Raw genomic sequence first — 27,664 nt, 5'->3', positions numbered from 1 at the left:
CATTTTTAATAAAGTTTTATTAATTCAGAGTGAAAAAAAACAAACAAAAACACAAGTCTCCTTTTCGAGAGGGATTGTTTTGGCAAAATGGCATCTTCATTCCAGAAACAATACGCCATATTCTATACAGCCAGGGAGTCTGGTCCATGCTACCTGGGGATGAGTGTCAGTGTCTGATTTTGACATAAAGAAATATTTGTGTTGAGATGATGGCTATGGTTGAATACTTCTAAAATGCACCCTTCTATCCTCCCTTCCACCCTCCCTCGAAATATTCACTTATCTGACAACTGGATGGGTGATAATAGCTCAGAGTGACATCGCTAAACTCCATTCGTCAAACCACATTTCTCAGGAATTATACGCAATTTTGTATACAAAAAAAAGTAGCTTAGAAAGACAGAGTTATGTCAGAACAGCGTTTACTCCAAGGGGGAGGAAGGATGGATGCATTCTCAGAGTATTACCCAGGCCCAGTGACTGACAAACCTTTACTTGAGCAATAAGGCCCGGGGGGGTGTGATATAAGGCCAATATACCACGGCTAAGGGCTGTTCTTAGACACAATGCAACACGGCCCTTAGCCATGGTATATTGGCCATATACCACAAACCCCCTGAGGTGCCTTATTGCTATTATAAACTGGTTACCAACATAATTAGAGCAGTAAAAATACATGTTTTGTCATACCCGTGGTATATGGTCTGATATACCACGGCTGTCAGCCAATCAGCATTCAGAGCTCGAACCACCCAGTTTATAATCAATAGAACACTGGAATAAAGACTCAAGGAGAAATGTAGAAGGCTGAATACAAACTGCAAAAAAGTGTTAAAAAGAACAAAACTACATTACATACATACATACAGGCACAAGGGCATTGAATTAAAAATGTTCACAGCAACACTGAAAAAAGACATGGTGTGAATACTGGCTTACTGATGTGGTGCGACACTGACGCAAAGACCATGTTGTCACTACTACAGTAGTAAATCTGTAGCCTCCCCCAGGCCCTCCCGAGACACTCCATTTCCAACACTTAGCCATTCAAAATGCCATGAAGGGGAGAACGTCCACATCGTAGGAAAACAAAGCTACCTGCCTGCACAGACAGACCAAGCTCCAACTATGAACGACTGGCCTCGTCGTTTACTGGAAAAACACAGCAGCCCAGATGTGAAGGGAGAGGAAGGCTGCATCCTAAATGGCAACAAAATCCCTTTGTAGTGCACTACTTTTGAACCAGGGCCCATAGGACTCTGGTCAAAAGGTAGTGCACTATAGAGGGAATAGGGTGCCATTTGGGACGTCACATAATAAATCACACAAAGGTCATGATGATGATTTCACAAAACAAAACATTACAGTAAATGTACAGCATCTCCAAAACAGCGTAAGTCAACGGTTTATATGGAGCTGGTGGAGTAAAGACAATCCTCTGACCCAGGAGGTCAAACACAACAATCACAAACGTCCGTCCTTACATGCCAAAGCAGCTTTGCATTAAAATCCTGGTGCCATATGTACCAAGCATCTCTACTCTGACAGTAGAGTGCTGATCTAGGATCAGTTTGAGTATTGTAGAGCATAATGAGTACGATTACATTGGGACCTGATCCTAGATCAGCCCTCCTACTCAGAAGTTTGATCCATATGGCCTCTGTTCACATTCCTCTCTTTGTTCAAGTCATAAAAACAAACCAAAAATGGTGAACACTTGTAAATATGAACCAACTGATGATGAAGAGTTGGAGCAGAGAATAACAGCCTTCCTCTACAGTAGTCAACACGAGAGTCCAACTTCTGTCATATTTACACAGCTATATCATCTCTGCTGCCCAAATGGCACCCTATTGTCTTCTTAGTGCAGTACATTGGACTGGGGTCTGGTCAATCTTAGTGCACTATATAGAGAATAGGGCCCCATTTACATACAGTAGTCTGATGGAGGTGTGGGGGGGGGGGCTATGTCATAAACCCTCACATGTCCATAATAGTGTGAATAACGGAAGCCATATTGTTCAGGGAGGAATCCTAACCAGTCTAACTGGCAGTAGAGGCATAATCCGGATTTGACTTCTACAGGAAACCAAAAGTAAGGCATGTGATATCAGAAATGTCTAAATGTGATCGTCAATCTAAAATAGTCATAATTATAAATACAGTTTATACAGGTTTTATACACATTTTGATATAGCCTCTATAATATATGTAAACAGACTATAAAATGTCAAAATTGTTGTTGTTGTTTTCTTGGAAAACTGAGTACCACTATGATACAATAATCAATAGCTAACTTATTGCATTTACAACTAGGCGAAGTCCAACCAGCCAATGAATGGGATTGTTGGAATGGAATGTTGGCATATTGACAGTTAATTGGACAAATGACTAGAATCGTTCCTCTAAAAGCTGTCCGGTTAGCTAGCTAACAAACACACACTGTAGACAAATTCCCCCAATTCATTATTTTACACAATATCTTATCACAGCACTGGCTAACCATGGTTGAGCAACTCCCTGACCAAAATGGCCGACAGCCTGTATACCATCATAAGAAGGTTCATATCCATTCTAGTATTCTAATTCTATGGGCTGAAGCACATGAAAGATATATGGTACAGGATAAACGTAGCTCTCCAATCACAGTAGTTTATCAACTCCTGTACAATGGAACATGCATTCTTCGGTTCTGACTGAGGAGAAGCAATATTGCCGCCACACACACATGCTTACGCAGACACACACAAACTGATCAGCCGTAAGGTAGGTAGGAGCTCTGACCGTGTGAACCACCAGTAGGTATCTGTGTGGTTCTCTGATCTATAGGCCACCCCCCCCCCCCCCCTCTCCATCTACAACCCTGCATGGACATGGTGTCTGTCTATCCTGTCCACTGACCATGCCCCTAACCTGGGCCCACTCTCCCCTCTTATGGATGGGTGCTTCTCCGTACGTTAAAATGCACAGGGAAAGTGTTGTCTATCCTTTCTTTCTCTTCCATCTCTCCCAACATGCACCTCTTCCTCTGTGGTCCGGGTTTCTGACAGGAGAAGAAGGCGGGACTCCACCCTGGGTGGCAGGGCTAGCATTACTTCTTCCCCAGCCCATTGGTGGATTTGTTCTTCCCTGAGCTCCGCCCACGCTGCCTGGTGGGAGGAGCCTCACCCTCAGAATGCAGTTCTCCTGCAAAGTTTAAGTTTAGGATTAAGTTTAGATAAGGTTTAAGTTTAGGATTAGGTTCAGGTTTCTTATAACATATTGGTACATATCTAGAAAACACATCAAATGTGATGTCATACAATATAAAACAGTTAAAAAGATATGGTGTGCATCCTAAATGGCACCCTATTGCCTATACAGTGCACTAATTTTGACCAGAGCCCTATGGGTAGTGTGCATTGTAGAGGATGCCATTTGAGACACAACCAAGATGTCTAAATATACAGACAGTGCACCATCAAAGTCATACACAACAAATAGACATAGCCAAAGAACAGAGTGAGAGAGGGAAAGATTCTCATTGTTGTAATGTTCATATTGTGTCTGTGTTGAACAATTCGCAAAGACATCTCTAATGGACGACACATTTTGATGGTTGAACATAGTTGAAAGTAGAGGTGTGTTTCCATTGGATAAGAGGCAAGTTTCCAATCAAACCACTAGAGGTCAGACCACTACCTAACTATATTTACAGTAAACTCTCCCAGTCAACCACTAGAGGTCAGACCACTACCTGACTATATTTACAGTAAACCCTCCCAGTCAACCACTAGGTCAGACCACTACCTAACTGTATTTAGAGAAAACCCTCCCAGTCAACCACTAGGTCAGACCACTACCTAACTGTATTTACAGTAAACTCTCCCAGTCAACCACTAGAGGTCAGACCACTGCCTAGCTATATTTACAGTAAACTCTCCCAGTCTCAGATTGGATGAAACTCAAGTTACCCAACAATGGGAGGCATAAATAACTAAAAATGGCATATTACATACGAAACCCATTAATAATGACCTGCATGTGTTTAACCCTAGCAGATGAATAGAGACACCATAGTTACCTTGTTCTGTTTAACCCTAGAGGATGAATAGAGACACCATAGTTACCTTGTTCTGTTTAACCCTAGAGGATGAATAGAGACCATAGTTACCTTGTTCTGTTTAACCCCTAGAGGATGAATAGAGACACCATAGTTACCTTGTTCTGTTTACCCCTAGAGGATGAATAGAGACAATAGTTACCTCTCCCTTGTTCTGTTTAACCCTAGAGGATGAATAGAGACCATAGTTACCTTGTTCTGTTTAACCCCTAGAGGATGAATAGAGACACCATAGTTACCTTGTTCCGTTTACCCCTAGAGGATGAATAGACACCATAGTTACCTTGTTCTGTTTAACCCTAGAGGATGAATAGAGACACCATAGTTACCTTTCCCTTGTTCTGACACAAAGTCCTCATTGTAGTTGCTGTCCTCACATTCAGAGTAGCTCTGTAAAACACAGGAGGGGTCAGAACAGACATGTCACTGACATAGGGCTGAGAGAACCCTACACAGCCAACAGCCAGCTGATCCAGCCACAGGCAGGAGTCCTAAATGGCATCCTCTCCCCCCCTATACTGTATAGTGCACTAGAGTCCTGGTGAAAAGTAGTGCACTAGGCTATATAGGGAGTAGGGTGCCATTTGGGACAAAGTCATTGGCGTGAATACAAGGTTAATGATCTACAGGTGAAAAGCTGTGACATCCTGTCATGTTCTTTATAGATGAACCACAAGGTCAGATGAACCACAAGGTCATATTCCCTGAAGACTAAACTACACAGTGAGTCAGCTAGTTTATGTTGGAACTCTAAAAACACAGGTGTGGAAACTGCCATTCACAGCACGGTAAAAATGAGGGTTAAACAACATTCTACACAAATCATGGTTTCTGTAGAAAAGCTTTCCAGTTGGCTATGAGTACTTCTCAGAGAACTCTCTCAAACCCTCACTCAGAGAACTCTCTCAAACCCTCACTCAGAGAACTCTCTCAAACCCTCACTCAGAGAACTCTCTCAAACCCTCACTCAGAGAACTCTCTCAAACCTTCACTCTGGCCCTGGGACTTTAGGCGGCAGCAAACTTGGCTAGGCAAACTGAACGAGTGAGCTCGCATACTCCCTTAAAAAGACCTTCGCTTGAAAAACAGCAATACTACTGTTTGTCCATGTTGAGATGCTGTAGCCAGATGCTTCAAAATAGTCTGAATTAATCTAAGATAACTCAAGAAATCTGTAATTAATTTAGACGTTTTTGCAGTGACTTTAGTCGCTCAATTAAGCAAACTAAATGAGACGCACAAATATCAACCCCGCCAACAAAAAATAAAATGCTAACCTCCCCTGTTATTGTAATGGTGAGAGGTTAGCATGTCTTGGGGGTATGATATAAAATGCTAACCTCCCCTGTTATTGTAATGGTGAGAGGTTAGCATGTCTTGGGGGTATGATATAAAATGCTAACCCCCCCTGTTATTGTAATGGTGAGAGGTTAGCATGTCTTGGTGGTATGATATAAAATGCTAACCTCCCCTGTTATTGTAATGGTGAGAGGTTAGCATGTCTTGGGGGTATGATATAAAATGCTAACCTCCCCTGTTATTGTAATGGTGAGAGGTTAGCATGTCTTGGGGGTATGATATAAAATGCTAACCCCCCCTGTTATTGTAATGGTGAGAGGTTAGCATGTCTTGGTGGTATGATATAAAATGCTAACCTCCCCTGTTATTGTAATGGTGAGAGGTTAGCATGTCTTGGGGGTATGATATAAAATACTAACCTCCCCTGTTATTGTAATGGTGAGAGGTTAGCATGTCTTGGGGGTATGATATAAAATGCTAGCCCCCCCTGTTATTGTAATGGTGAGAGGTTAGCATGTCTTGGTGGTATGATATAAAATGCTAACCTCCCCTGTTATTGTAATGGTGAGAGGTTAGCATGTCTTGGGGGTATGATATAAAATGCTAACCCCCCTGTTATTGTAATGGTGAGAGGTTAGCATGTCTTGGTGGTATGATATAAAATGCTAACCTCCCCTGTTATTGTAATGGTGAGAGGTTAGCATGTCTTGGGGGTATGATATAAAATACTAACCTCCCCTGTTATTGTAATGGTGAGAGGTTAGCATGTCTTGGGGGTATGATATAAAATGCTAACCTCCCCTGTTATTGTAATGGTGAGAGGTTAGCATGTCTTGGGGGTATGATATAAAATGCTAACCTCCCCTGTTATTGTAATGGTGAGAGGTTAGCATGTCTTGGGGGTATGATATAAAATGCTAAGCTCCCCTGTTATTGTAATGGTGAGAGGTTAGCATGTCTTGGGGGTATGATATAAAATGCTAAGCTCCCCTGTTATTGTAATGGTGAGAGGTTAGCATGTCTTGGGGGTATGATATAAAATGCTAAGCTCCCCTGTTATTGTAATGGTGAGAGGTTAGCATGTCTTGGAGGTATGATATAAAATGCTAAGCTCCCCTGTTATTGTAATGGTGAGAGGTTAGCATGTCTTGGGGGTATGATATAAAATGCTAAGCTCCCCTGTTATTGTAATGGTGAGAGGTTAGCATGTCTTGGGGGTATGATATAAAATGCTAAGCTCCCCTGTTATTGTAATGGTGAGAGGTTAGCATGTCTTGGGGGTATGATATAAAATGCTAAGCTCCCCTGTTATTGTAATGGTGAGAGGTTAGCATGTCTTGGGGGTATGATATAAAATTCTAACCTCCCCTGTTATTGTAATGGTGAGAGGTTAGCATGTCTTGAGGGTATGATATAAAATGCTAAGCTCCCCTGTTATTGTAATGGTGAGAGGTTAGCATGTCTTGGGGGTATGATATAAAATTCTAACCTCCCCTGTTATTGTAATGGTGAGAGGTTAGCATGTCTTGGGGGTATGATATAAAATGCTAAGCTCCCCTGTTATTGTAATGGTGAGAGGTTAGCATGTCTTGGGGGTATGATATAAAATGCTAAGCTCCCCTGTTATTGTAATGGTGAGAGGTTAGCATGTCTTGGGGGTATGATATAAAATGCTAAGCTCCCCTGTTATTGTAATGGTGAGAGGTTAGCATGTCTTGGGGGTATGATATAAAATGCTAAGCTCCCCTGTTATTGTAATGGTGAGAGGTTAGCATGTCTTGGGGGTATGATATAAAATGCTAAGCTCCCCTGTTATTGTAATGGTGAGAGGTTAGCATGTCTTGGGGGTATGATATAAAATGCTAAGCTCCCCTGTTATTGTAATGGTGAGAGGTTAGCATGTCTTGGGGGTATGATATAAAATGCTAAGCTCCCCTGTTATTGTAATGGTGAGAGGTTAGCATGTCTTGGGGGTATGATATAAAATGCTAAGCTCCCCTGTTATTGTAATGGTGAGAGGTTAGCATGTCTTGGGGGTATGATATAAAATGCTAAGCTCCCCTGTTATTGTAATGGTGAGAGGTTAGCATGTCTTGGGGGTATGATATAAAATGCTAAGCTCCCCTGTTATTGTAATGGTGAGAGGTTAGCATGTCTTGGGGGTATGATATAAAATGCTAAGCTCCCCTGTTATTGTAATGGTGAGAGGTTAGCATGTCTTGGGGGTATGATATAAAATGCTAAGCTCCCCTGTTATTGTAATGGTGAGAGGTTAGCATGTCTTGGGGGTATGATATAAAATGCTAAGCTCCCCTGTTATTGTAATGGTGAGAGGTTAGCATGTCTTGGGGGTATGATATAAAATGCTAAGCTCCCCTGATATTGTAATGGTGAGAGGTTAGCATGTCTTGGGGGTATGATATAAAATGCTAAGCTCCCCTGATATTGTAATGGTGAGAGGTTAGCATGTCTTGGGGGTATGATATAAAATGCTAAGCTCCCCTGTTATTGTAAAGGTGAGAGGTTAGCATGTCTTGGGGGTATGATATAAAATGCTAAGCTCCCCTGTTATTGTAATGGTGAGAGGTTAGCATGTCTTGGGGGTATGATATAAAATGCTAAGCTCCCCTGTTATTGTAATGGTGAGAGGTTAGCATGTCTTGGGGGTATGATATAAAATGCTAACCCCCCCTGTTATTGTAATGGTGAGAGGTTAGCATGTCTTGGGGGTATGATATAAAATGCTAACCTCCCCTGTTATTGTAATGGTGAGAGGTTAGCATGTCTTGGGGGTATGATATAAAATGCTAACCTCGCCTGTTATTGTAATGGTGAGAGGTTAGCATGTCTTGGGGGTATGATATGAAATGCTAACCAAGACATGCTAACCTCTCACCATTACAATAACAGGGGAGGTTAGCATTTTATATCACACCCCCAAGACATGCTAACCTCCCCTGTTATTGTAATGGTGAGAGGTTAGCATGTCTTGGGGGTATGATATGAAATGCTAACCTCGCCTGTTATTGTAATGGTGAGAGGTTAGCATGTCTTGGTGGTATGATATTTTTGGTCATTGCATGCTATGAATATGGGACCAAATGCTAAACCTTTGATTATTTTAATACACAAGTTAATGGGGGGGGGGGGCGCTATGTACAAAAAGTGCTGTACCTATTAAACGATTCACCCGATAGAGATGAAAATGCCCTCAAATTAAAGCTGACAGTCTGCACTTTAACCTCATGGCTGACAGTCGGCACTTTAACCTCATGGCTGACAGTCCGGCACTTTAACCTCATAGCTGACAGTCGGCACTTCAACCTCATAGCTGACAGTAGAAGACACTACTAGTGCCTGTCATGACCTGGGATAGTCACAGTTCCAGGGACATGTGTTCTAAATTACCTGGAATAGTCACAGTTCCAGGGACATGTGTTCTAAATGACCTGGGATAGTCACAGTTCCGGGGACATGTGTTCTAAATGACCTGGGATAGTCACAGTTCCGGGGACATGTGTTCTAAATGACCTGGGATAGTCACAGTTCCAGGGACGTGTTCTAAACGACCTGGAATAGTCACAGTTCCAGGGACGTGTTCTAAACGACCTGGAATAGTCACAGTTCCAGGGACATGTGTTCTAAACGACCTGGGATAGTCACAGTTCCAGGGACGTGTTCTAAACGACCTGGAATAGTCACAGTTCCAGGGACATGTGTTCTAAACGACCTGGGATAGTCACAGTTCCAGGGACGTGTTCTAAACGACCTGGGATAGTCACAGTTCCAGGGACATGTGTTCTAAACGACCTGGGATAGTCACAGTTCCAGGGACATGTGTTCTAAACGACCTGGAATAGTCACAGTTCCAGGGACGTGTTCTAAACGACCTGGGATAGTCACAGTTCCAGGGACATGTGTTCTAAACGACCTGGGATAGTCACAGTTCCAGGGACGTGTTCTAAACAACCTGGGATAGTCACAGTTCCAGGGACATGTGTTCTAAACGACCTGGGATAGTCACAGTTCCAGGGACATGTGTTCTAAACGACCTGGAATAGTCACAGTTCCAGTGACCTGGGTGATGAATAAAGGTGCATGTATATGGAGAATGGTTGCAGCAGGACCATCCTGTAGTCAACGAGGTGTAGTTCATATCTAGCCAGGTATGTCAGCATACCTTCTCTTTGGGGCCGTAGATCTCTGCATACCACACCATCCCATACAGACACAGGAATGTGATCAAGGCCTGGGAGGACAGGAGACAGAGTTAAGGCCACAGTCAGTTCAAGGTCACGTTTCAGCTTTATTGTCCTTGAAACAATAGTCAAAACATAAAATACAAAAATATACATATACATAGATCTATGAATACAATGAAATGAATACACCAACATCAAGTAGTCCCTCATATAGCCAAACATGTCAGCCACAAAATGAAAGGCCTTTTAGCTGTAAACACACTGACATTCCATAGATAAAGCAGTACTAGGACAACTACAGCCCTGGTACGTTATCCTGTCATCATCTAATACTAGGACAACTACAGCCCTGGTACGTTATCCTGTCATCATCTAATACTAGGACAACTACAGCCCTGGTACGTTATCCTGTCACCATCTAATACTAGGACAACTACAGCCCTGGTAGGTTATCCTGTCACCATCTAATACCAAATACTAGGACAACTACAGCCCTGGTACGTTATCCTGTCATCATCTAATACTAGGACAACTACAGCCCTGGTACGTTATCCTGTCACCATCTAATACTAGGACAACTACAGCCCTGGTACGTTATCCTGTCACCATCTAATACTAGGACAACTACAGCCCTGGTACGTTATCCTGTCACCATCTAATACTAGGACAACTACAGCCCTGGTACGTTATCCTGTCACCATCTAATACTAGGACAACTACAGCCCTGGTACGTTATCCTGTCACCATCTAATACTAGGACAACTACAGCCCTGGTACGTTATCCTGTCATCATCTAATACTAGGACAACTACAGCCCTGGTACGTTATCCTGTCACCATCTAATACTAGGACAACTACAGCCCTGGTACGTTATCCTGTCACCATCTAATACTAGGACAACTACAGCCCTGGTACGTTATCCTGTCATCATCTAATACTAGGACAACTACAGCCCTGGTAGGTTATCCTGTCATCATCTAATACCAAATACTAGGACAACTACAGCCCTGGTACGTTATCCTGTCACCATCTAATACTAGGACAACTACAGCCCTGGTACGTTATCCTGTCATCATCTAATACTAGGACAACTACAGCCCTGGTACATTATCCTGTCATCATCTAATACTAGGACAACTACAGCCCTGGTACGTTATCCTGTCATCACCTAATACTAGGACAACTACAGCCCTGGTAGGTTATCCTGTCATCATCTAATACTAGGACAACTACAGCCCTGGTACATTATCCTGTCACCATCTAATACTAGGACAACTACAGCCCTGGTACGTTATCCTGTCACCATCTAATACTAGGACAACTACAGCCCTGGTACGTTGGTCCAACAGTCACATGATCTTAACGATGACCAAGCTATTTATGGTACATTAACTATGACAAAAAACAGACTGGTCTGCTAACATAAATAGTGATATGTACTTTTAGAGACCTGAACAACTGTTTGGAGACTAGTTTTACTATGTACATAAACAAACCACTTGAACATGACAGCTGTGTGGAGACTGGTATGTTTATGTACACAGTAATACTACTTGAACATGACAGCTGTGTGGAGACTGGTATGTTTATGTGCACAGTAATACTACTTGAACATGACAGCTGTGTGGAGACTGGTATGTTTATGTACACAGTAATACTACTTGAACATGACAGCTGTGTGGAGACTGGTATGTTTATGTACACAGTAATACTACTTGAACATGACAGCTGTGTGGAGACTGGTATGTTTATGTACACAGTAATACTACTTGAACATGACAGCTGTGTGGAGACTGGTATGTTTATGTACACAGTAATACTACTTGAACATGACAGCTGTGTGGAGACTGGTATGTTTATGTGCACAGTAATACTACTTGAACATGACAGCTGTGTGGAGACTGGTATGTTTATGTGCACAGTAATTCTACTTGAACATGACAGCTGTGTGGAGACTGGTATGTTTATGTGCACAGTAATACTACTTGAACATGACAGCTGTGTGGAGACTGGTATGTTTATGTGCACAGTAATACTACTTGAACATGACAGCTGTGTGGAGACTGGTATGTTTATGTACACAGTAATACTACTTGAACATGACAGCTGTGTGGAGAATGGTATGTTTATGTACACAGTAATACTACTTGAACATGACAGCTGTGTGGAGACTGGTATGTTTATGTGCACAGTAATACTACTTGAACATGACAGCTGTGTGGAGACTGGTATGTTTATGTACACAGTAATACTACTTGAACATGACAGCTGTGTGGAGACTGGTATGTTTATGTACACAGTAATACTACTTGAACATGACAGCTGTGTGGAGACTGGTATGTTTATGTACACAGTAATACTACTTGAACATGACAGCTGTGTGGAGACTGGTATGTTTATGTGCACAGTAATACTACTTGAACATGACAGCTGTGTGGAGACTGGTATGTTTATGTACACAGTAATACTACTTGAACATGACAGCTGTGTGGAGACTGGTATGTTTATGTGCACAGTAATACTACTTGAACATGACAGCTGTGTGGAGACTGGTATGTTTATGTGCACAGTAATACTACTTGAACATGACAGCTGTGTGGAGACTGGTATGTTTATGTACACAGTAATACTACTTGAACATGACAGCTGTGTGGAGACTGGTATGTTTATGTACACAGTAATACTACTTGAACATGACAGCTGTGTGGAGACCATTCTTACCACACACACCAGCCACAGCAGCACATAGAGGACCTGGGTCTTGGAGAACAGCTCCATTCCAAACTTTACACACGCCAAGGCCTCCAGGAACGCTATGGCCCTGTGATGTCAACAGAGATCCACACACACACACAGACGTCACACACTACAGCTAAGGCTGCTGGGTAATCAGACAGCTATATCTGTGTCCCAAATGGCTCCCTATTCCCTCCATGGTGGATAACCTGGTCTAAAGTAGTGCACTATAAAGGGAATAGGGTAGCTGTTGAGATGCACCCTATGACACCTGTCACCCGGCTGGGTGGTGACATGACAGAGTGAGGGAGAGGAGGGTGAGGGGTGAGCGAGGCAGAGAGGTAAGCTGAGGCCCATGGAAACATGAAACCAGTCCATCTACATGGTCAGATGTTAACATTGCCAACAGCCTTTACTCTAGTGGGAGCTGGAGGGAATAAGCAACATATTCAGACCCCTGCTAAGCACTAACCAAAATAAACAGACTGACAACAGTACACATGCCACATGCACAATGCAAACATGGATAGACAGAATATTAATGGAATATAATGGGGGGGGGTTATAAAATCACATTTCACAAATGTTGTCTACGAAAGTTTCTAAGATCCCTTATTACCCTGAACATGGGAACCACTAGAATACACCCAGAGGGTAGAGCGTACGACCCCTTATTACCCTGAACATGGGAACCACTAGAATACACCCAGAGGGTAGAGGGTACGACCCCTCATTACCCTGAACATGGGAAGCACTAGAATACACACAGAGGGTAGAGGGTAGGTCCCCTTATTACCCTGAACATGGGAACCACTAGAATACACAGAGGGTAGAGCGTACGACCCCTCATTACCCTGAACATGGGAACCACTAGAATACACACAGAGGGTAGAGCGTACGACCCCTCATTACCCTGAACATGGGAACCACTAGAATACACACAGAGGGTAGAGCGCACGACCCCTCATTACCCTGAACATGGGAACCACTAGAATACACAGAGGGTAGAGCGTACGACCCCTTATTACCCTGAACATGGGAACCACTAGAATACAGAGGGTAGAGCGTACGACCCCTTATTACCCTGAACATGGGAACCACTAGAATACACCCAGAGGGTAGAGGGTACGACCCCTCATTACCCTGAACATGGGAAGCACTAGAATACACACAGAGGGTAGAGGGTAGGTCCCCTTATTACCCTGAACATGGGAACCACTAGAATACACAGAGGGTAGAGCGTACGACCCCTCATTACCCTGAACATGGGAACCACTAGAATACACACAGAGGGTAGAGCGTACGACCCCTCATTACCCTGAACATGGGAACCACTAGAATACACACAGAGGGTAGAGCGCACGACCCCTCATTACCCTGAACATGGGAACCACTAGAATACACAGAGGGTAGAGCGTACGACCCCTTATTACCCTGAACATGGGAACCACTAGAATACAGAGGGTAGAGCGTACGACCCCTTATTACCCTGAACATGGGAACCACTAGAATACACCCAGAGGGTAGAGGGTACGACCCCTCATTACCCTGAACATGGGAAGCACTAGAATACACACAGAGGGTAGAGGGTAGGTCCCCTTATTACCCTGAACATGGGAACCACTAGAATACACAGAGGGTAGAGCGTACGACCCCTCATTACCCTGAACATGGGAACCACTAGAATACACACAGAGGGTAGAGCGCACGACCCCTCATTACCCTGAACATGGGAACCACTAGAATACACAGAGGGTAGAGCGTACGACCCCTTATTACCCTGAACATGGGAACCACTAGAATACACAGAGGGTAGAGCGTACGACCCCTTATTACCCTGAACATGGGAATCACTAGAATACACCCAGAGGGTAGAGCGTACGACCCCTTATTACCCTGAACATGGGAACCACTAGAATACACACAGAGGGTAGAGCGTACGACCCCTTATTACCCTGAACATAGGAATCACTAGAATACACACAGAGGGTAGAGCGTACGACCCCTTATTACCCTGAACATGGGAACCACTAGAATACACCCAGAGGGTAGAGGGTACGACCCCTCATTACCCTGAACATGGGAAGCACTAGAATACACACAGAGGGTAGAGGGTATGACCCCTTATTACCCTGAACATGGGAACCACTAGAATACACAGAGGGTAGAGCGTACGACCCCTCATTACCCTGAACATGGGAACCACTAGAATACACAGAGGGTAGAGCGTACAACCCCTTATTACCCTGAACATAGGAATCACTAGAATACACCCAGAGGGTAGAGCGTACGACCCCTTATTACCCTGAACATGGGAACCACTAGAATACACACAGAGGGTAGAGCGTACGACCCCTTATTACCCTGAACATGGGAACCACTAGAATACACCCAGAGGGTAGAGCGTACGACCCCTTATTACCCTGAACATGGGAACCACTAGAATACACAGAGGGTAGAGCGTACGACCCAGTACATCACTGGGGCCAAGCTTCCTGCCATCCAGGACCTTTATACTAGGCGTTGTCAGAGGAAGGCCCCAAAAGCATTTCACAGTAAAGTCAACACTTATTATTAGTATTCAGCATTTCACGGTAAGGTTGTTGTATTCGGTGCATGTGCCAAATAAAGTTTGATTTGATTGAGAGAAGTGTATGTATATCTAATCATAAATAACAGTCAGAATACACACTGACTTAGTGATTCCAGTATTATAGAGTATTCTACCCTACACACTCCTACCCCATGTGTCTTAGTAATGACTTTCATACGGCCAGTCTTTAATACTCAGGGTTTAGCTGGGGGACAACGGAGGCCATTGTTCTGTAGTGCTTCACTGCCAGACTGTCTGTGTGTGTGTGTGTGTGTGACTGTGTGTGTACAGCCCTAACCAGCTAGTTTCTCAGTCCTCCACGCTGTTGAAGGTCCGTTAACCTTAGCCTCCATCTCCCATGTCTTCACCCTAACCAGCTAGTTTCTCAGTCCTCCACGCTGTAGAAGGTCCGTTAACACTAGCCTCCATCTCCCATGTCTTCACCCTAACCAGCTAGTTTCTCAGTCCTCCACGCTGTAGAAGGTCCGTTAACACTAGCCTCCATCTCCCATGTCTTCACCCTAACCAGCTAGTTTCTCAGTCCTCCACGCTGTAGAAGGTCCGTTAACACTAGCCTCCATCTCCCATGTCTTCACCCTAACCAGCTAGTTTCTCAGTCCTCCACGCTGTAGAAGGTCCGTTAACACTAGCCTCCATCTCCCATGTCTTCACCCTAACCAGCTAGTTTCTCAGTCCTCCACGCTGTAGAAGGTCCGTTAACACTAGCCTCCATCTCCCATGTCTTCACCCTCACACTGCTACAGTTTACATACAAACACACAGCCCAACGGTACAAACACACAGCCCAACGGTACAAACACACAGCCCAACGGTACAAACACACAGCCCAACGGTACAAACACACAGCCCAACGGTACAAACACACAGCCCAACGGTACAAACACACAGCCCAACGGTACAAACACACAGCCCAACGGTACAAATACACAGCCCAACGGTACAAATACACAGCCCAACGGTACAAATACACAGCCCAACGGTAGAAATACACAGCCCAACGGTACAAATACACAGCCCAACGGTACAAACACACAGCCCAACGGTACAAATACACAGCCCAACGGTACAAACACACAGCCCAACGGTAGAAACACACAGCCCAACGGTAGAAACCACACCGTCAAAGAGCTCTGTTCAGTTGTTGACTGAAGGTAAATCATCGACCTGACGGCTGGCTACTGCAGTAAATATGTATTGTAGTTTAATGGTGTAGATGGCAGACAGCAGAGTAAACATCTCCTCAGACATCATCTACTGTCGTCATGGTAGTAGCTAATGAAATAACACTCACCCAAACACCCAGCACTGTGTCCCAACACGCTTACACTGTGTGTCTGTGAGGTAGGCATAGTACTGCCTGAAAAACACGGAGAAAACACCACCACAGGTCAGGACAAACACAGGATGTGAAGGCAGACATGTGAACCAGTTTACCACAGACAAAGAGCTGTCCTCTCATAGCCATTAACTCTAGACATGTTGGACAAACACTGACGGTCTGACTGAGGAGTTTTCTGAAGACTGGTGCAGAAGGGGTGCAAATTGGGAGAGAAAGGGGAACAGAGGAGAGAGGGGGGGAGAACAGAGGAGAGAGGGGGGGAGAACAGAGGAGAGAGGGGGGGAGAACAGAGGAGAGAGGGGGGGAGAACAGAGGAGAGAGGGGGGGAGAACAGAGGAGAGAGGGGGGAGAACAGAGGAGAGAGGGGGGGGAGAACAGAGGAGAGAGGGGGGGGAGAACAGAGGAGAGAGGGGGGGGAGAACAGAGGAGAGAGGGGGGGGAGAACAGAGGAGAGAGGGGGGGGAGAGAACAGAGGAGAGAGGGGGGGGAGAGAACAGAGGAGAGAGGGGGGGGAGAACAGAGGAGAGAGGGGGGGGAGAGATCAGCCCAGGTGAGGGGTGAGGTTCCTACCTCACGGTGGGAGCTGTGATGATGCCGATGAAGAGGATCCGACACCAGCTGAGGGCGTGGCACGCCGGGAACACAAATATGTGCTTCAGGAAGAATGTGTTCAACTCTGTCAGCTATGGAGAAACAGAGAGAGTTATCACAGACACCATCACAAAGCCACCCACTACACAGGGCACTACAGAGGGCTCTAATCACACTGAATACAGCTACTAATTATTAGATTTTTTTGTAATTTAACTAGGGAAGTCAGTTAAGAACAAATTCATATTTACAATGACGGCCTAGGAACAGTTGGTTAACTGCCTTGTTCAGGGGCAGAATGACAGATGTTTCCCTTGTCAGCTCGGGGATTTGATCTAGCAACCTTTTGGTTACTGGCCCAATGCTCTAACAACCAGGCTACCTGCCACCTCAACTAACTCCTCCCTCTCGCTCTACCTCCCAAATGAGGAAGTAGAATACATAGCCTAGCTATGCAATACAGTGAACCTGAACCATGTCAACATTTGGACCCACTCACAGTTTGACCCTGCACTTCTCATCATCCACAGTACAGCATAATGAAGAGACTGGAACCAGACTGTCTCAACACGCTGTCATTTGGCCCTGAGCCTGTGTGTGTGTGTGTGTGTGTGTGTGTGTGTGTGTCTCTCAGTGTAGAGATAGGCTCAGGGCCAAATAAGACTGTCTACAGGCCCTCTGGAGAGAAAGCAGCTAAACTGTAGCTACTACTGAGGACTCTCTCTCTCTACCTTCACTCTCCCCTTCTCCCTACTCACCCACCCCTCCACTCTCACCCCCCACCCCTCTTCAAGCTCCTCTCAAAGAGTGGGTAATTACTATTTCAAGCCCCCAGAGTGTTGGGAACAGGAGACAGAGGGAGGGAGAGGGAGGGAGAGGAGAGACTAGTCCATTTCAAGAGAAGCTGCTCAGCTTTTCATCGCCATGGCAGCCAGTATTGAGGATAAGGGGGGGTGAAGGAGTATTGGCAGCTATGGTGGGCTCTCTGGTTGGGACCTGGTTTTGCTACGGTGTTCCCTACTGAATATGACCCTGGGTTAATGATGGAAAGCACTGGAGTTTATTCAGTGCTTCACCATCTATCCATCCACCCCACGGTGTGGTGGGGCGCTGTCCCCCGTCCAGAAACTGTCCACCCAGTCACATGTCATCCGGCTAGTTTCTCACTCTTTAGGTAATGAGATTTCAATAAGAACACGCCAGGCAGAATCCCCATATACACTCCCATCTATACACTCCCATCTATACAGTACCAGTACAGTATCATCTATACAGTACCATCTATACAGTACAGTATCTATACAGCAGTACCATCTATACAGTACAGTATCTATACAGTAGCACCATCTATACAGTACAGTGTCTATACAGTAGTACCATCTATATAGTACCATCTATACAGTACCATCATACAGTAGTACCATCTATACAGTACCATCTATACAGTACAGTACCATCTATACAGTACCATATCATCTATACAGTACAGTATCTATACAGTAGTACCATCTATACAGTACAGTATCTATACAGTAGTACCATCTATACAGTACAGTGTCTATACAGTAGTACCATCTATACAGTACAGTATCTATACAGTACAGTATCTATACAGTACAGTATCTATACAGTACCATCTATACAGTACCATCTATACAGTACAGTACCATCTATACAGTACCATCTATACAGTACCGTACCATCTATACAGTACCGTACCATCTATACAGTACCGTACCATCTATACAGTACCGTACCATCTATACAGTACCATCTATACAGTACCATCTATACAGTACCATCTATACAGTACCATCTATACAGTACCGTACCATCTATACAGTACCATCTATACAGTACAGTACCATCTATACAGTACAGTACCATCTATACAGTACAGTACCATCTATACAGTACAGTACCATCTATACAGTACAGTATCATCTATACAGTACAGTACCATCTATACAGTACAGTACCATCTATACAGTACAGTATCATCTATACAGTACCATCTACACAGTACAGTACCATCTATACAGTACAGTACCATCTATACAGTACCGTACCATCTATACAGTACCGTACCATCTATACAGTACCATCTATACAGTACAGTATCATCTATACAGTACAGTATCATCTATACAGTACCATCTATACAGTACCATCTATACAGTACAGTACCATCTATACAGTACCATCTATACAGTACAGTACCATCTAAACAGTACCATCTATACAGTACAGTACCATCTATACAGTACCATCTATACAGTACCGTATCTATACAGTACCATCTATACAGTACCGTATCTATACAGTACCATCTATTCAGTACCGTACCATCTATACCGTACCATCTATACAGCACAGTATCTATACAGTACAGTACCATCTATACAGTACCATCTATACAGTACCATCTATACAGTACCATCTATACAGTACCATCTATACAGTACAGTATCATCTATACAGTACAGTATCATCTATACAGTACAGTATCATCTATACAGTACAGTACCATCTATACAGTATTATCATCTATACAGTAGTATCATCTATACAGTACCATCATCTATACCGTACCATCTATACCGTACCATCTATACAGCACAGTATCATCTATGCAGCACAGTATCATCTATACAGTACAGTATCATCTATACAGTACCATCTATACAGTACCATCTATACAGTACAGTATCATCTATACAGTATCATCTATACAGTACAGTACCATCTATACAGTAGTATCATCTATACAGTACCATCTATACAGTACCGTATCTATACAGTACATAATCTATACAGTATCATCTATACAGTATCATCTATACAGTATCTATACAGTACCAGTACCATCTATACAGTACCATCTATACAGTACAAGTACCATCTATACAGTACCAGTACCATCTATACAGTACCAGTACCATCTATACAACACCATCTATACAGTACCATCTATACAGTACCATCTATACAGTACCAGTACCAGTACAGTACCATCTATACAGTACCATCTATACCATCTATACAGTACCATCTATACAGTACCATCTATACAGTACCAGTACAGTATCATCTATAGTAATGTCGGAGTCCAGAGTATAAATATATATATACAGTACCAGTCAAATGTTTGGACACACCTACTCATTCCAGGGTTTTTCTTTATTTGTACTATTTTCTACATTGTAGAATAATAGTGAAGACATCACAACTATGAAATAACACATATGGAATCATGTAGTAAGTATTTTATATTTGAAATTCTTCAAGGTAGCCACTTTTTGCCTTGACAGATTTGCATTCTACAATTTAGAAAATAGTTTTAAAAAAGAAACCCTGGAATGAGTAGGTGTGTCCCAACTTCTGACTGGGAGTGTATAGATGGGAGTGTATAGATGATACTGTACTGTATAGATGGGAGTGTATAGATGGGAGTGTATAGATGGGAGTGTATAGATGGGAGTGTATAGGTGGGAGTGTATAGGTGGGAGTGTATAGGTGGGAGTGTATAGATGATACTGTACTGTATAGATGGGAGTGTATAGGTGGGAGTGTATAGATGGGAGTGTATTGATGAGAGTGTATAGGTGGGAGTGTATAGGTGGGAGTGTATAGGTGGGAGTGTATAGGTGGGAGTGTATAGGTGGGAGTGTATAGGTGGGAGTGTATAGGTGGGAGTGTATATGGGGATTCTGCCTGGCGTGTTCTTATTGAAATCTCATTACCTAAAGAGTGAGAAACTAGCCGGATGACATGTGACTGGGTGGACAGTTTCTGGACGGGGGACAGCGCCCCACCACACCGTGGGGTGGATGGATAGATGGTGAAGCACTGAATAAACTCCAGTGCTTTCCATCATTAACCCAGGGTCATATTCATTAGGGAACACCGTAGCGAAACCATTTTATATACCTAGTGCTAGCCGCTAACCCCTGTCAGGCCAGAACTCCCCATATACCTAGTGCTAACAGCTAACCCCTGTCAGGCCAGAACTCCCCATATACCTTGTGCTAACAGCTAACCCCTGTCAGGCCAGAACTCCCCATATACCTAGTGCTAACAGCTTACCCCTGTCAGGCCAGAACTCCCCATATACCTCGTGCTAACAGCTAACCCGTCAGGCCAGAACTCCCCGTATACCTCGTGCTAACAGCTAACCCCTGTCAGGCCAGAACTCCCCGTATACCTAGTGCTAACAGCTAACCCCTGTCAGGCCAGAACTCCCCATATACCTAGTGCTAACAGCTAACCCCTGTCAGGCCAGAACTCCCCATATACCTAGTGCTAACAGCTAATCCCTGTCAGGCCAGAACTCCCCGTATACCTCGTGCTAACAGCTAACCCCTGTCAGGTCAGAACTCTGCATATACCTCGTGCTAACAGCTAACCCCTGTCAGGCCAGATCTCCCCATATACCTAGTGCTAACAGCTAACCCCTGTCAGGCCAGAACTCCCCATATACCTTGTGCTAACAGCTAACCCCTGTCAGGCCAGAACTCTGCATATACCTCGTGCTAACAGCTAACCCCTGTCAGGCCAGAACTCTGCATATACCTCGTGCTAACAGCTAACCCCTGTCAGGCCAGATCTCCCCATATACCTAGTGCTAACAGCTAACCCCTGTCAGGCCAGAACTCCCAATATACCTAGTGCTAACAGCTAACCCCTGTCAGGCCAGAACTCCCCATATACCTAGTGCTAACAGCTAACCCCTGTCAGGCCAGAACTCCCCATATACCTAGTGCTAACAGCTAACCCCTGTCAGGCCAGAACTCCCCATATACCTAGTGCTAACAGCTAACCCCTGTCAGGCCAGAACTCCCCATATACCTAGTGCTGTCAGGTCAGACTTTGACCAGGGCCCTAAAGTAGTGCACTATAGAGTGTTATTGGACATGGGTACATTAGAAATAGAATGACAGTTGTACGTTTGAAACCAGGAACATACCTGCCAGATGATCATGAAGAGGTAGACCCCGGTGACGCGCTGCAGGGAAGACTTGGGGTCAAACCAGCGGACGTAGGTCCAGCTAGCCGGGGTGAACTGGAGCGCAGCACGTTTGATCTTCCCTGTCGTGGTGTGGATGTCCCTGGACAGGTAGAGACACACACACACGGCAGAAGAGTTAACAAGGCTTGTGAATAGACATTCAATAAGATAAGTAACACACAGCTAACTATGAAAACAATGCCATTACATAAATCATTCAAGGCCATCTCGTTACCGGGCAACGGGCCTGATAATACTAAACGAAAGCTAAACTGTAAGTGCCTCTGGATCAGAAAGTCTGATAAATGACTAAAAAGGTCAATGTAAAAATGTAGGAAGTCAATTTCCATACGGTTTTGTTTCTGAGACGTGAACAAATGTCACTCAATTCCCTAGAGAAAGTAAGTAGCCTTGTATGAGCCAGAAGCAGATCTCCTGTTTAGGTAGCGCGAGGCAGCTTGACCAACAAGTACACCCCCTGGACAGGACGCTATTGCAGAGCCCCATGGGGCCTGGTCAAAAGAACTGCTCTTTACAGGGAAAAGGGTGCCAATTGTGACACAGCCAGTAAAGCGAGGGAGGGAGGGGACCTACATGCTGGAGGCCCAGTGGTAGGGCTAGGAGGACCTACATGCTGGAGGCCCAGTGGTAGGGCTAGGAGGACCTACATGCTTGAGGCCCAGTGGTAGGGCTAGGAGGACCTACATGCTGGAGGCCCAGTGGTAGGGCTAGGAGGACCTACACTACAGAGCCAAAAGTATGTGGACACCCCTTCATATTAGCAGGTTCGGCATTTTCAGCTACACCCGTTTGCTGACCTGTATATAAAATCTAGCATACAGCCATGCAATCTCCATAGACACACATTGGCAGTAGAATAGCCCGTACTGAAGAGCTCAGTGACTATCAACGTGGCACCGTCATAAGATGCCACCTTTCCAACAAGTCAGTTCATCACATTTTTGCCCTGCTAGAGCTGCCCCGGTCAACTGTAAGAGCTGTTATTGTGAAGTGGAAACATCTAGGAGCAACAACAGCTCAGTCGTGAAGTGGTAGGCCACACAAGCTCACAGAACAGGACCGCCGAGTGCTGAAGCGCATAAAAATTGTCTGTCCTCGGTTTCAACACTGACAACGAGTTCCAAACTGCCTCTGGAAGCAACGTCAGCACAAGAACTGTTCGTCGCGAGCTTCCTGAAATGGGTTTCCATGGCCGAGCTGCCGCACACAAACCTAAGATCACCATGCGCAATGCCAAGCTTCGGCTAGAGTGGTGTAAGGCGATCCACCATTGGACTCTGGAAAAGTGGAAACGTGTTCTCTGGAGTGATGAATCACCACGCTTCACCATCTGGCAGTAAGATGGAAGAATCTGGGTTTCACAGAATAATGGTCTGGGTCTGTTTTTTTATGGTTCGGGCTAGGCCTCTTAGTTCCAGTGAAGGGAAATCTTAAAGCTACAGCATACAATAAAATGCTAGATGACTCTGTGCTACTAACTTTGTGGCAAACGTTTGGGAACGGCCCTTTCCTGTTTCAGCAACGGCCCCGACCCCACTAATGCTCATGGCTGAATGGAAGCAAGTCCCCACAGCAATGTTCCAACATCTAGTGGAAAGCCTTCTCAGAATTGTGGAGGCTGTTATTTGCAGAAAAGGGGGAGGGGGGCGCTAACTAAATTTTTATGCCCATGATTTTGGAATGAGATGTTTGATGAGTAGGTGTCCATATACTTTTGTGTACATGGTGGAGGCCCAGTGGTAGGGTTAGGGTTATGGGTAGCTGCTGGATGGAGGCCCAGTGATAGGGTTAGGGTTATGGGTACCTACTTGATGGAGGCCCAGTGATAGGGTTATGGGTACCTGCTTGATGGAGGCCCAGTGGTAGGGTTATGGGTACCTACTTGATGGATGCCCAATGACAGGGTTATGGGTACCTGCTTGATGGAGGCCCAGTAGTAGGGTTATGGGTACCTACTTGATGGAGGCCCAGTAGTAGGGTTATGGGGTACCTACTTGATGGAGGCCCAGTGGTAGGTCCTCATCTCCAGGAAGCGACAGACAGTCATACCCATCCAGATGCCTCCTCCATTACACAACAGGATGTCCAGGATCAGCTGGTCCCACCAGCACTCAGCAAAGTTAGGCAGCAGGTGCATGAAGAACAGCTGAGGAGGAGAGGATGAGGAGGGGGAAAATAGGGAGAGGAAGAGTAATAATTTATACCTCTCCTAAACTCCTTCTGACACTCTCCTAACCAAATGTTCTGACATTTGGTGTGTGTGTATTCGTGCTTTGGGGTGTTTGTGTACCTCAGTGAGCTCCCAGGTGATGCTGATGGTCCAACAGAGGCCGTAGCTGCGGATGAGCAGGGCCTTCATGCCCCAGCCCCAGAAGTGACTGAAGGCGAATATGTCAAAGTGGCTCAGGATTCGCTCCCAGGTGATCACGTGACAGTTCACTGCATACTCCTACAAGCAGAGCACAGCGGCCAGAGACGACATCAACACTAGCCAATCAGAACAAGAGCATGAGGAAGTGAGTGTTGATGCTAGAAGAGGGCTGTATCCTGTTTCTCCACCCTTTTCCCCCAAAGTGTGGACTTGCACACTTCCCATCATGGATTAAAAGCATTGGATTGGTGTAAGTATTGGCTGGAGGGAGTTTCACAATTGTTAAAAGGCATGCCGGGAAGTGTGCACCTCAGGTGGAGAATCAGGAAGTAGCCGAGGTCAATGTGCTAACCAAGAGACTGATAGCTAAGAGATCAGAAACTGACAGTAAAGAAAGTGTGCGTCCCAAATGGCACTCTATTCCCCTATTATAGTGCACTACTTTTGACCACGGGGCTCTAGTGAAAAGTAGTGCACTCCATAGGGAACAGGGTGAGTTGGGAAGCAACCAGAGACTGATAGGAGAGCAAGGCTGCTGCTTACTCACCATGATGTCAGCCTCCCGGGTGGCGTAGCGCAGGTTGGGGTCCAGCCAGTACATGACGTTCTTCACCTGCTCCCAGTTTAGGAAGATGATGAACACCAGGAACAGGAAGTACAGCACACTCAGACCTGACCATAAAAGGGAGATGTCAGATCACCAGGAACAGGAAGTACAGCACACTCAGACCTGACCATAAAAGGGAGATGTCAGATTAGGCAGAATCTCATTCAATCAGGGCTGAACTGGTTTCAGCAATTTAGAAAGCCCTTTTTACATCAACAGTTGTCAGAAAGTAGGCCTAAACCCCAAAGAGCAACTGAAGCCGAAGCACAGTGGCCAGGAAACACTCCCTAGAAGGAAGGAACCTATAAAGAAACCTAGAGAGATTACCAACTCTCATGAATTGGGTGGATAATTCATGGTTAAACTCATTCAAAGTGAACTGGAATGGTAGCTAGGCCTATACAAAAAAAGGGATTGTTATATTTGTCACTTACCGAAAACTATTCGCCATATCGCCGGATGTGGTCTGGTAAATGGTCCTAGAGAGAGAAGTGTCAAAATATTGAATCAACAACTTCATCCACACTTAAGAGTTCCAAGGCTGGTGTACAATGACACGTAGAGATGTCTGACACGTAGAGATGTCTGACACGTAGAGATGTCTGACACGTAGAGATGTCTGACACGTAGAGATGTCTGACACGTAGAGATGTCTGACACGTAGAGATGTCTGACACGTAGAACGTTTTATGAACACAGACAACAGTCACCCTCGAAGCATCGTTACCCACCAAGCCACGGCCCTTGCAGAGTAAGGGAAACAACTACTTCATCTCAGAGCGAGTGACATCACCGTTTCAAACGCTACTACCGCGCACTAGCTAGCCATTTCACAGCAGTTACACTAGCACCCTATTCCCTATATAGTGCACTACTTTTGACCAGAGCCCAGGTCTGAAGTAGTGCACTATATAGGGGAAAAAGGTGCCATTTGATGTCAGAAGCAACTTGGACAACCTTGTCCTTACCGTTAGGGAAGGCCAGAACACTGATGACCAGGAAGAAGGAGAGGACCAGGATGAGGCCCACCCACAAGTTGGCGTCTTCGTTTGTCTCATCCCTAACATAACAAAAAGGCAAGGATTATTAACACAAACCAAAACCAGCATTATGACATTTCAGAGTCAGTGAGATGAAAACAGTTCTAAAACTGATGCACTGATTGGACAGGTGGGTTTGAAACCCAAATTCTACTCCCACCTCTGTCCCCACATAGCCTGCTGTACAGTGCTCTCCTTCAATCACACTTATGAAAGACCAGTGAGAGGGCTGAAATGATATTATAATTCACTCATCAGTGCTGGTTGACCTACTCCTGACACCCCCCCCCCCCATTCCATTTGGTTATTGAGGATAAACCACTCTTGATGAGAGCAGCAGATAAGGGATATGTCCCTAATGGCACCCCATTCCACATAGTGAAATACTTTTGACCAGGGCGCTATATGGAATAGGATGCCATTTGGACACAGCCAAGCTGTACATCATGGGCTGCGTTCAGTACGCAAAAACGTAGTGGAAACGGTGCTGTACGAACGACAAGTTGAAAACCGGGAGAGGTTGGGTTGCGAGTTCAAAATGCACCGCTCTCCTTTAAATACGTAACTCGTTGCTTCAACCACAGCCTGCCACACCCAACAAACGGCGCAAAGGTACCTCAAAGACTGTTCAAGAACGTTCAATGCAAACGGTTCCGCAACGTAGCAAATGTTCAATCGAACTGAACGCACCCATGATGTAAGAAACGGCTAGATGCATCTTGCAGATAAAAATGGACCACCAGGAACAAGGAAGGGAGATCCTTCCCCACCGTATAGAAAAGATACAAACGTGGCACGTTGTCACAATGTAGCTACAAATTGCAAATAATCAGCCCACTTGCTACATCGAAACCAAACAAATATTCTCCTTCATTAGAGACGAGAGCGAGGAGCCAGATGGTCAGTCCCGCACCAGAGAACTTAAGCTAGCTAACTACTTCATCGAAAGACCTTAGTTACACATGTCAATAGTCGGAAATACTAGCGAACGTAATTACTTTTTGACTGCATAAACAAACACTTAGCTGCTCTGGCAGTTGGCCCAGTCAATATCGTTAGCATATAGCTAGCTAGTGTTAACTACCGGTAGTTGACTGGCTAGGCACTCTACTTACCTTGTAAATGCGAAATACATCAAGCTGAGCACTGTGCATGTTAACAGTGTTATTGTGTGCGGCTTATAGAAAAAGTCCAGTGTAATATCCTCCACTTGCTGCTCGTTGATCATACGGAAATGCATCCTGTAGTTCACATCATCTTTGCCTATAGTCCGCGATTCGTACCCATATCCGGACGCCATAATTGCGGGAGCGTGACCAGAGGAATCCGCTTCACCTCCTGCGGGCTCCTTTAGATTGACATTTAGACGTTCAGCGAAATTAATGATTCATGTTGTCCACTAGTAAAGACCAGACGCTCGTCCGTTAAATATGTGCGCAACAGCACAACCTAAAGAAAAACAGAGTCAAGAATGAACTGCTGCCTTCTTGCGAGTGCGAACATCACGGGTTAACTGAAACGTTTTAGGGGAAAATAAACTCTCGATTTTTTGATTGGTTTGTAAGTCTAGGGGAGTGCCACTATGGAAAGTCGAAGGGTTCAGTTTATGAGATCAGTCACGCGCTATTTTCTTAACGTTTGTAAACCACCAAGGCAAACCCACATAAATAGAATGGATTATATTTCTATGGGTAAACCAAGGTCAGTTCCACACCGCGTGAGGTTATTTACGTT

General features: G+C 44.8%; 1 protein-coding gene across 5 annotated transcripts; it reads right to left on the bottom strand.

The window, feature by feature from the left end:
• LOC110505974 (phosphatidylserine synthase 1) lies at positions 1 to 27,599 on the bottom strand. 5 transcript variants are annotated; one of them, XM_090216371.1, is made up of 14 exons: positions 27,046 to 27,599; positions 25,859 to 25,950; positions 25,325 to 25,369; positions 24,831 to 24,955; positions 24,203 to 24,361; positions 23,907 to 24,058; positions 21,850 to 21,991; positions 16,863 to 16,975; positions 16,245 to 16,310; positions 12,325 to 12,424; positions 9,582 to 9,650; positions 4,432 to 4,492; positions 4,342 to 4,357; positions 1 to 3,186 (listed from the first exon to the last, which is right to left on the bottom strand). In XM_090216371.1, exons 1-14 carry the CDS (start codon positions 27,228 to 27,230, stop codon positions 3,171 to 3,173), a joined length of 1,341 nt encoding a protein of 446 aa, XP_090072497.1. In that variant the 5' UTR covers positions 27,231 to 27,599; the 3' UTR covers positions 1 to 3,170. The 5 variants fall into 5 exon arrangements, with proteins under 5 accessions (XP_090072497.1, XP_090072490.1, XP_090072499.1 ...); XM_090216364.1 differs by lacking the exon at positions 4,342 to 4,357; XM_090216376.1 differs by lacking the exons at positions 1 to 3,186; positions 4,342 to 4,357 and adding an exon at positions 3,300 to 4,266.
• Between the last annotated feature and the right edge of the window lie 65 nt (positions 27,600 to 27,664).

Source organism: Oncorhynchus mykiss, chromosome 2 (genome assembly GCF_057628025.1).
Source record: "Oncorhynchus mykiss isolate SJ-2025 chromosome 2, ASM5762802v1, whole genome shotgun sequence".
Lineage (NCBI taxonomy): Eukaryota > Metazoa > Chordata > Actinopteri > Salmoniformes > Salmonidae > Oncorhynchus > Oncorhynchus mykiss.
This window is presented reverse-complemented; position numbering and strand designations above follow the sequence as displayed.

Bases quoted from the DNA above. Each gene is read 5' to 3' on its own strand.
- LOC110505974 (XM_090216364.1), bottom strand. From the start codon at position 27,230: ATGGCGTCCGGATATGGGTACGAATCGCGGACTATAGGCAAAGATGAT. The intron at 24,362-24,830 runs GTGAGTAAGCAG...CTCTGCTTGTAG, and splicing joins CCCGGGAGGCTGACATCATG to GAGTATGCAGTGAACTGTCA. The intron at 4,493-9,581 runs GTATGCTGACAT...TGTGTTTTACAG, and splicing joins TCTACGGCCCCAAAGAGAAG to AGCTACTCTGAATGTGAGGA.